At 32.7% G+C, this 9922-nt stretch overlaps 3 protein-coding genes and 1 long non-coding RNA gene across 5 annotated transcripts; 1 reads left to right on the forward strand and 3 right to left on the reverse strand.

The window, feature by feature from the left end:
• Positions 1-117: 117 nt before the first annotated feature.
• Positions 118-2800, reverse strand: LOC21398405. Of its 2 annotated transcripts, none has more exons than XM_010104051.2 (5): positions 2585-2800; positions 2022-2336; positions 1295-1496; positions 791-1019; positions 118-570 (listed from the first exon to the last, which is right to left on the reverse strand). In XM_010104051.2, the coding sequence occupies exons 1-5, from the start codon at positions 2681-2683 to the stop codon at positions 306-308; spliced, it is 1110 nt and encodes a 369-aa protein (XP_010102353.1). In that variant the 5' UTR covers positions 2684-2800; the 3' UTR covers positions 118-305. The 2 variants fall into 2 exon arrangements, with proteins under 2 accessions (XP_010102353.1, XP_024025249.1); XM_024169481.1 differs by having other exon boundaries at positions 1295-1529.
• A 1631-nt stretch (positions 2801-4431) lies between these two features.
• LOC21398406 lies at positions 4432-5371 on the reverse strand. The gene is made up of 3 exons (XM_024169459.1): positions 5336-5371; positions 5030-5254; positions 4432-4959 (listed from the first exon to the last, which is right to left on the reverse strand). Exons 1-3 carry the CDS (start codon positions 5369-5371, stop codon positions 4444-4446), a joined length of 777 nt encoding a protein of 258 aa, XP_024025227.1. The 3' UTR covers positions 4432-4443.
• Positions 5372-5416: 45 nt separating this feature from the next.
• LOC112092698 lies at positions 5417-5838 on the reverse strand. The gene is made up of 2 exons (XR_002902703.1): positions 5654-5838; positions 5417-5469 (listed from the first exon to the last, which is right to left on the reverse strand). It is a non-coding gene; the product is annotated as an uncharacterized LOC112092698 (long non-coding RNA).
• Positions 5839-6002: 164 nt separating this feature from the next.
• LOC21398407 lies at positions 6003-8147 on the forward strand. The gene is made up of 2 exons (XM_010104053.2): positions 6003-6411; positions 7663-8147. Exons 1-2 carry the CDS (start codon positions 6114-6116, stop codon positions 7866-7868), a joined length of 504 nt encoding a protein of 167 aa, XP_010102355.1. The 5' UTR covers positions 6003-6113; the 3' UTR covers positions 7869-8147.
• Positions 8148-9922: the final 1775 nt, after the last annotated feature.

Below are 9922 nucleotides of genomic sequence, written 5' to 3' on the forward strand. Positions count from 1 at the left end.
TTAAGCAACTCCGAGGACTCTTACCTTAAAACATGGAACAATATACATACATACAGTAGTCGATAGGAAGGTCAATATTACCAGATGACAAATCTATATAAAACCTCAGTATAGAAACTCTGAAATCGTTCTTAATACATAAATCCTTACGGGGAAAAATCCATAGATCTGTGTTGTGAATAAAATCAAAGAAAGACGGATTTGTAACCATCTGGTTTTATCATGATCGTCTACTACATGGTTTACACTCATATTGAAGGCAAGAAATGTGCTTCTATGGTCCCGTAAGGGTGAACGGTCTATAATTATATGTGAGCGTGACGTTCATGTTGATCAGTTTCCTCGTTGTTTTCATTGACTTCTGCTTCGTGCTGCTCTGAAGCAAAGCCCGCACCCGTTTCATCAGACGGAGCCTCCCCCTTAGGATCTGTTTTGCTCCTACCTGCAAAATTACTATCAGAGTCTGTGGCATTAACCACGGGTTGCTGCTTCTCCATCATCCCAGACAGAGCCAATGTTGGGGACCACTCAAGGACATCATCAATTATGTTTGACACCCGTTTTTGATACCTGCAATATGAGAACAAAACACAAGATTATGATAAGGCAAAAGGATAACGAGTAAAGAGCAGGTTATAAGCAAGCAGCAACGATACTTTTATAAGATAGATCCAAATTCCAAATAGCTAGTTTTCTGAAACCGAGTTTATTACACGAGTCTTAATGAGACTTGCAAGTGTGGCTTGTATAGAGCTAAAATTTGGTCAACAAAAGCAGGTTTAAAACTGACCTGGCTCTAGCAGCCTCATCAGGGGCATGGTGTCTCAGCAACAATATGATCACTACCGCCACTATAGCATAGAAAAGCCTTGTTGTCCACTTTGGCCGGTCCTCCTCATCTTTCTTAGGACAGAAACGGAATAACTCTCGTAATGTTGCTTCCTCAGCAAGAATGTTGGGGAAGAACCAAACACGCTTTCCAATAACGATATACAAGAGACCAAACATTGTAGCCCTTACTGCAAATTAAGATGATATCTCAAATACACCTCTAAAATGCAAAAATATTACATTAAATAGCAAACACCACATTGAACAAACAATTCAAGGAACAAATTGAAATACTACATATAAGAAGAGATAACAGGATCACCATGCATTTTGCTGTTTGAGATAAAGCACAATCAAGGTAAAAGAACCTTCAACAGCCAAGAACGCTTGAACAAGTAAATACCATTGTCCATACACATGGGCTAAAATATAACATGGAATAATTGACCATAAGAGAACTTACATAAGAGCAGTGACAAGAAAAGCAAGAGGAGCCCTGCACACGAGTATAGTATTATGAGCTTGCATGTATGGGGGTAGACGGGAAACAAGCAGATTGCCAGAGTGAGCACAGGCCAAAAAAACGATAGAAGCGTCTGCCAGAGAGGTCGTCGTTTAACAAATGTCCACGCAAAGAAGGCATCATTTTCAGAAAATAATTGGTCCTGCAATAGATCATCATAATACCCATAACTTTGCTGCAACGTTCAGAAAAAAAAAAAAAAAAATGCTTTAAATTACTTTCTGAAAAATAATGAAAAGAAAAAAAAAAGAAAGAAGGATCAATGCCCCTAAAACCATGACCGTATATCGTATCGACTGTAGTTTTTAATACATTCCATACTGTTCAGAATGGCATTGTATAAAGGAACACAAATGTATAGTTTTGCGCATAGATACAGAATACCCTCCTTTGATTTTCACATAAAACCCACAAAACTCTTGGCGTTCTAAGAGAAACTAAAGGACGTGGAATATGGAATAATACAGCAAACAGAATAAAAGAAACAAATTTCACAACTATTCTTGAAACATACAGAGCCAGAAACACATAATGAGGCAATCAATATTGGATTTTTTTGATTTTTTTTTTTTTTTTTTTTTTTTTTTTTTTAAAAAAAAGTCCCCCAGGGGGGCGGGCCCGGAGAAAAAAATTGTTTTTTTTTTTTTTTTTTTTTTTTTTTACTTACAGAGAAGATCTCCAAGTGGGCAGGCCACGTAGAAAGTTTCTTCTTCCCAGGACGAACAGTTTTTACGACTCGATCACAGCGCACTAGAAGATTCTTTTTCAACAAAGCATTGGCAATGTCTTCGGAGTCTAAATTCCTCTCCGATTCGAGAACATCTTTGAGCTCCGGATGATTCCTCAAAAATCCTACGAAATCCTTCCCTCGAAAATACTCAACACGTGTCTCCTGTAACACAGCCCATCTCGATTCCAAGCCCTTGTGGTCTCTCACCTTCTCCGCAAACACCTGAAACACATCCTTCTTCGCACCTTGTTTCTGAATCAAATCAAACGTACAAAAACACGAATTTGTTCAGCAATAATTAACGAGAAAATGCAAATAAACAAGGGACAAATTTCGTGTTTTTACTTTCGGCATTTATTGAATCGCACAAGAACAATTAATTACGTACATGGACAGATACACAGACAAATATAAAGTAATTTCGTATCAATGGCGTTCGTAGTTGAATTGCCTCCTCTTATTATGCGAAACCCTAGATCAGAAGAGAGAGAGAAACAAACCCTAGGAGGAGTGTCGGAATTGGGATCTCTACCACCGTTCTGAACAGCTCCGGACGATCTTCGCACCCTCTTCTTCTCTGCACCGCCAGATTTCTTCATATCTCTCTCTTGTGTCTCTCAGATTCTCTCTCTTCTCCGATTCTGTGTCGCAAAAAATCCCTTAAATCAAACAGATATTTTTTTTTCCCCAGTCCCATCCCATTCGCCCTTCGATGGGCCTTTTTCTACCTTTTTACTCAAGCTTATAATTTATAAACTATTATATTATATTGCTTAGATTAAAAGGAAAAAAAAAAAGTAGTCTTTTAGTTCACTATTAAAATATTTAATTTGAGTTTATACATGATTTTATATGAAAATTTTTTATTATAATAAAACTAAAATTTTAAATTTAAATTAATAAAATTAACGAAAATATTTTTCATATTTATGATTTATCATAGGGGCAAGAAAATAAAAAAGAAATACATTTTCGGTAAGTTCAAATGGCGTGGCAACGGCTTTGTCACTTCTCACCAATTACAGCTTGACACGTCCGGATGTACCCTTTGCCAAACACCCCCTCCCATGGTCCTTTTTATCGGTGGGTCTTGTAGTGGTGTTGTGTAGAGTTGTAAGTGTGGACTGAACTAAATAAGTCAGAACTAAGTCCGTTGCTGTTGTTTCGGCCCTAACTTTCAGGATAGACCAGATTGAGGTTTGGAGTTCGAGAGCTTATTAGGTGGGACCAAACAAACCTAAACCCCTCTTTTTTAAAAATCTTTAAAAATTTTTGAAAATATCTTATAAAATTTCAAAATGGACCCGGTTAGACTGACCCTCTTCTCTGGTCCGGCCTGAACGGCCAAAACTTTCACCTCTAGTATTGAGTTTTCATAATTCACTTTGGTCCCCTTCAAAATCAAATGCTTTCTCCTATGCAAAGCTTATCACTAAAGCCAGTTTCTTTTTCTTTGGAACATAATACACATTCTATTTTATTTTTCTCTTTATTTAGATTTTTTTTTTCAAAAATTGTAGTAAATGGCATATTATTTTATTCTTATTTTTTACTCCAAGTTCATAGTTTTAAGCAAAATTTATTCCTTTTTGCTACCAAAAAAAATTCTTCCTTTTGTATTGCAAGTTTTTTATGATTTTAGTTGATTTAGATATTTAGTTAAAATGAACAAAATTTACTATGTAAATAATAATAAAATGAAGTATATAATTCTAAAAATTCAAAAGTTGAAAAAAATACTAACAAAATTTACATAATATTACACTAATTAGAAGAAACTTACACTAATATAAAAATAAACATACAACGTGCACTAGTTTTACAAACTATTAAAATAAACTAACACTAATAAGACAACACTAACATTATGGCAAAATATAACATAAACTACAACGATAATTTAGTAATTTGATAGATTAGTTCCGGATCCACCAATTAACATTGAAATATTAGCCAAAAGCACTAGACGTAGAAGACGATTCTTGGGCCATTTTTAAAATTGATCTTTTATTTATTTATTTATTTATTTTTGAGAAATAAAAAATGAAAACGTTTCTAAAACGGCGTTTAGCACAATAAAGACAAAAAATAAAAATGAAAATGACTTTTTAGTTTAGTCTTTTTTTATTTTTGTTTTCATTTTCTCCTCTCTCGAATAGAGAGAAAAAGAAAGACATTAATAAATTTTTCTACATTGAAAACAATCTATTAATAAAACTATCAAACGAATTTTTAAAAATAATTTATATGTGAGATTAAAAATATTTTTATTTTCATTTATATAAAAAAAAAAAAAATTTAAAACGAATTCTAAACGCGTTTTTTTGCATAATTCTTACTTGTTCCGGTTCAAAGAAACTCACGCACATTCGGGATGTGTACAACATACAAATCTTGCAGTAAAATACTGTTCTCTTCTCGAAGTTCCATCAATGCCAGTTTTTTTTTTTTTTTTGGTCTCATATTGAAGTTTTTTTTGCCTAAACGATGTACTTTGTTTTAACATCTCCACAAGCAGTCTATTTTGTTCTCTGATGGTGTTAATGACAGCTAAAATTTCTTCATCATTTTTTCTTTTCAATTCCGATTTCTTCACCCTAGCGGTCCGTTGAGGTGAACTACCACCAATATCCTCATCATCTATGTTGAGAGAAAATGTGGACAACATAAGATATGCCGATGTGGGAGACTCTGGAGTCGGATTCTTTGACTGTGGTGATGCAGAGTTAGCACTTGGCCTTTGAAAAGCTCGTCTTCCGGCGTTGACGTTATCTGTAAACTTTTCGCTATCCTTAACAATATGCCAAATATGATCAAATCTGAAGCCTTTTTTATACTTGATGTCTTGTCTGAACAATGCTTTGGCTTGATTTAACTGCAATTTTTTATGAACATAAGGTTAAAATTCAAACTGGCAAAAATTGAATTCTCTAATAAATACTCACAATATCTTGATCCGAAGCACCACTCGGGTTCATATTTTCTATTTTTCGAACGAAAGCCTTCAATTTGCGTACTTCAATAATCATACTCCCAAATCGACACTGCAAGGATCTTTTGTTTCGATCATCCCAATGTTGTTGTTTCGCATTGTTATAAGCTTGCTCAACTCGAGACCAAAATTGATCTCTTGACTGGTTTTTACCGGTGACAGGGTCTTTGAGAAATATCTAGATATACACCACAAAGGAGCAAGTCTTCTTCAGGAGTGTAAGAAGAACATCGTGATGCCATTTTTTTTTTATCTGCACATGTGATTGATTTGACAACGAATTGTTAAAGAACATGAGAAAAATGAGTTTTGAAATAGAATGAAGGATTGTGATTAGTACTTCAGCGTAGTGTGTCATTTACAGAAACTATCAAGTTCAGCTGATAAGATTTTCTGAAAATGCAACAAAAAGGGACAAATTTCACGTTTTACTTTCGGCATTTATAGAATCGCACAAACAATTATGAATAGATACACAGACGAAAATTGAGTATTTTCGTATCAATGGTGTTCATATGTGATTGAATTGCCTCCTCTAATTATGCGAAACGCTAGATCAGAAGAGAGAGAAACAAACCCAAGGAGGAGTATCGGAATTGGGATCTCTGCCACCGTTTTGAACAGCTCCGGACGACCCTTGCTCCTTCTCCTTCTCTGCACCTCCGGATTTCTTCATATCTCTCTCTCTCTCTCTTCTTTCTCTCAGATTCTCTCTCTCCTCCGATTCTGAGTCGAAAAACTCCTTAAATCAAAGAGATTCTTTTTTTTTTCTCTTCCTATTTTTCAGAGGCCATCTTTCCACCTTTTTGCTCGATTAAAAGAGCAGAAAAGCCATAAAAAATTAAGGAAAAAAGAAAAAAAAAACATTTTGTGACTACTCCCCAATTAAAACGTGACACGTAATATTTAAGTGGGTCCCGATATGTCCGTTGCTAAACACCCCTTCTGCTAATGAAAAACTGGTTGCGAGTCTTTGGCTGTTGTTGTGTGGCTGTGAGTTTTCAGAATTCACTTTGGTCCCATTCAAAAAGAATCAAATGCTTTCTTCTTCTGTGCAGAGCTTATCGCTAAAGCCAGTTTCTTTTTCTCTGGAACGTAGTAGTAAACATGTTAAGGATGATGTTCTTACAAAAGCTTATTATAAATACTCCTTTTTATCTTCTTCTTCTTCTTCTTCTTCATCTTCTTTAGGTTGTCGGTTTGTTTGTTCTTCAGTAGAGAAAGAGTCGCAGCAGTTTGAAGTAGACCAAGATAAGGCCAGAGAAGCCCTCAAACAGCTTGACCAGCAGCTCCAATCTCTCTCCCAAAAACAAGTCCGTTCTCCTAAGATAAAGGGTACATCTCTGCTTTTTTTCTTTTTTTCTTTTTTTCTTTTTTTCTTTTTTTCTTTTTTTCCTCTCTCAATTGTATTATTCCAATTATGCAACTTTTCTTTTTCTTTTTTTGTTGAGGAGCGTGTGGGACTTATATTCATTCAATTGGTTCTTACATAGTGTTTTTCTTAGTCTTAAGCCTACAAGGTTTGGAAAAATGTGTTATTTCTTAGTCTTAAGCCTACAACTTTTTTTTCTTTTTTCTCTTTTTCCTCTCTCAACTAGTACTGTTTCGACTATATGAATACTTTTCGGGCCCGTTTAATTCACTGATTCGAGTTGAGATTGACTTTATAAGAGAATTTTTTACTGTAATAAAAAAATTAGATGTGACTGTTTCTGAGAGCTTTTTACTGTAACAAAACTCAAATTTTAAACTCGAATCGGTAAAATGAACGAGACTTTGATATTTTGTCTACAACCCCTAAATTTTTGCTGCTTTGCTCCTGCTTTTATGTTGATTTGAGTTCAAAGCGTAAGTTTGTGCCCTAAAGCTTTAAGCTTTAGGCACTTTTAAATGGCCTAAATTAAAGAATTGATATTGCGCAGCCTGACTCTGAGCTTGATTTCTCTATATAGCCCGATTTGAAGGATCAATTATCTAAGTTTTATTGGTGTATAGTTTAGTAGCATAATTTCAATACATATAGTTACACAAATAAGAATCATATTCACTAGTACTTGGTAAACGAAGCCTCAATCGGACTTTTTTTTTTTATAGCTTTTTTCTCAATCTCGCAAGTGCTTGGGATTTAGAACCATATAATTCGTCGGCAGTTACTTTCACTGCTTACTGAAACATTGTCTTTGAAATGTTTACTTAATAATGAAGGGTTCACTACAAAATAGCATTTGTAACATGAAGCTCTTATATATGAGATGGCCATTGATTCAATGAACTGTGAATCCTGTGGATTTTTTTTTTTTGGGTTCTTTTTTAGCGGGGGATTTTAACTCTAAACCTGAACATGTATAGATTTTCTCTGCAACTAGAATTGTGGAAGGTTATTTAAGCCTCGTTTACTTCGCGGATTCGAGTTTTCAATTCGAGCTGAGATGCGATATTTTCTGAGAGTTTTTCACTGTAGCAGAAAAAGTTAGATGTGATAATTTTTGAAAAATTTTTACTGTAAAAACTTAAAACTGAAAACTCGAATCGGCAAAATGAATGAGGTCTTAATCTAATGTGCATTGTTTCTAAATATGTTGGCAGCTACCGATGTGAATCTTACGACTACAAGAGATCAAACGACGGAAGAAGCACAAGATTTCTCGGGGTCTTTTCTGGCTTACACAGCTGGTGCTCTTTTTCTTCTCACTATTTTCTACAATGTCTTCTTCTATGCTGTTATAAAACCAGCCATTGATGGACCAGATGAATCTCCAACTAGAGTTGTGGAAAGACAAATCGCGAAGTAGGAGTTCTCAGTTGAGTGCTGAAGCTGCAGCTATTTTGCAAAATTGTTGAACAAAATAATGCTGCGTTTTCTTTTTTGTAACGCACATGAAGAATTTTATAGCAAAATAATTCTGTTTAATAGTGCTTGTAGCATTTGAAAGATTCCACATCTTGAGTCATTTCAATATGAGATCTAGCATGAGCAAACGACAATGTATCCATTTGCAAAACGATTCAACCAAAGGGTGAATCTTTTGGTGGCTTGTGTAGATTAGTAAGAAAATTTATAAGCCGTTCATTTCACCGATTCTAATTTAGAATTTGAGTTTTATTACAGTAAAAAGCTCTCATAAACAGTCACATTTAACTTTTTTACTACAGTAAAAAACTCTCACATAAAATCACATTTCAACTCAAATTAAAAATTCAAATCAATAAACTAAACGAGCCTAAATTTAGTGTTGTAACAGTAGTACTTTCTTTATAAGATGTTCCAGATAGAGTTTTTTTTTTTTTTTTTTTCCTGCAAAGCCCTGAAAATGAAGTGGCTTACCAAACGCGGTGAAGAGTAATGGACCAAAAATTAAAAAATCACCTAAAGTAATTGATAGAATTTTATCAGAATGGCAGAGAACCAACGAGGTGAGTTAGAGGAGATACATTACCTAATCTTCTCTCTCTCTCTTTCTTTCTTTCTTTCCCTTTTTCTTTTTTTTTTTGGAGAGCATTATCCAAATTTCGGGTAAACTATGTATATTACAAAATCCAGTTATTACCCGTTTTATCTTAGATTAAAATTTTTTTTTTATAAGAGGTATATTTGAATAAAATTTCTAAGTGGTATTCCTTCAAAAAAATAAAAATAAAAAAATAAAAAAAGTATATTCCTCTATTCCACCTAATTTCCTTTTTTTTTTTTTTTTGCGTTTTTTCCCCTTCAAGGAGACCAGTTCCCTCTACTCAATAAAATAAAATAAAATAAAATAATTTTAGTACCTTATATTTTTTATATCATATATTTTTAATAATATTAAAATACTACATTAACGTTTTTAAAAATATTTTCTCGATACACTGAAGTTCATTTTTGAGACTCGTAATGTCAAAATTACTATTCTTAACAATTAAAAATAAGTATTTCTTAAAAAATATGAAAATATTTTAAGACATTAAAATATTTAAAAGAAAATAATAAAACAAAAAAGTTCATGATTTTTTTAGATATATTATATTTTAATTAATTAAATAAAATGGTATAAATGTCATTTTACATCTTAAAAATCAGCTTGAGAGTATTAAGAAGATGTTTTTAAAAACGTCAAGGTAGCACTTTAATATTATTAAAAATACGAGATATCAAGAGTATGTTAGTTATAATACAGGGTATCAAAATAATTTTATCTAAAAAAATAAAAAGAGACCAGTTCCCTTTTCCTCCATTTTAATGGTCCCATTTTTTTTTCTTTTGGGGATTTAATGGTACCTAATTTGTCCAACTTGTCCCAAATATTTCATAAAAAAACAACTTGTCCCAAATGTTTGACTAAATGTTATGCCTGCTTTACGAACAATTTGTTTATATGAAATTGTTCTTGTACATCTATACATAAAAACCAAAATATATAAACCAAATTTGTTTTCTATACATGTATTAAAAACAAAAAAAATGCTTCTATAAATACTAAGAATAATATTTGTATAAATTTGATCACCTTTTATAATGATATAAATAGAAAATTAAAACAAGAACTAATTTTTTTAAATAAATCACGTAAAATATAAAGACGTTTAGTTTATGAATTCAGAATCATGATTTATAATTATTTTTAATTTATGTGCATTTTTTGTGAAAAAAATATTATAACAAACTATAAATTATAATTTAAATAATGATAAACCCACACATTAAACGAAATTCTACATAAAAAAATCTTCATAATCATAAAGAGAAAAAAAATAGTGAAAGGATTTATTGGGCAGACAGAGAAAAGAAAATAATAATAGGGAGAAGAGAAAAAAAAAAAAAAAAAAAAAAAAAAAAGGGGGGGGAAAAGGGTGTTTTCTGTCTTTTTTT

Source organism: Morus notabilis, unplaced genomic scaffold (assembly GCF_000414095.1).
Source record: "Morus notabilis unplaced genomic scaffold, ASM41409v2 Scaffold1005, whole genome shotgun sequence".
NCBI lineage: Eukaryota > Viridiplantae > Streptophyta > Magnoliopsida > Rosales > Moraceae > Morus > Morus notabilis.

Excerpts from the sequence above, each read along its gene's own strand:
- LOC21398405 (XM_024169481.1), bottom strand. The coding sequence starts at position 2,683 with ATGAAGAAATCTGGCGGTGCAGAGAAGAAGAGGGTGCGAAGATCGTCC. Across the intron at positions 1,530-2,021 it reads CCCACTTGGAGATCTTCTCT|CAAAGTTATGGGTATTATGA; the intron begins GTAAGTAAAAAA and ends TGAACGTTGCAG. Across the intron at positions 571-790 it reads GATGAGGCTGCTAGAGCCAG|GTATCAAAAACGGGTGTCAA; the intron begins GTCAGTTTTAAA and ends CTCATATTGCAG.
- LOC21398406 (XM_024169459.1), bottom strand. The coding sequence starts at position 5,371 with ATGTTCTTTAACAATTCGTTGTCAAATCAATCACAT. Across the intron at positions 5,255-5,335 it reads CGTTGTCAAATCAATCACAT|ATATTTCTCAAAGACCCTGT; the intron begins GTGCAGATAAAA and ends GTGTATATCTAG. Across the intron at positions 4,960-5,029 it reads GTGCTTCGGATCAAGATATT|TTAAATCAAGCCAAAGCATT; the intron begins GTGAGTATTTAT and ends AAAAAATTGCAG.
- LOC21398407 (XM_010104053.2), top strand. The coding sequence starts at position 6,114 with ATGCTTTCTTCTTCTGTGCAGAGCTTATCGCTAAAGCCAGTTTCTTTT. Across the intron at positions 6,412-7,662 it reads CCGTTCTCCTAAGATAAAGG|CTACCGATGTGAATCTTACG; the intron begins GTACATCTCTGC and ends ATATGTTGGCAG.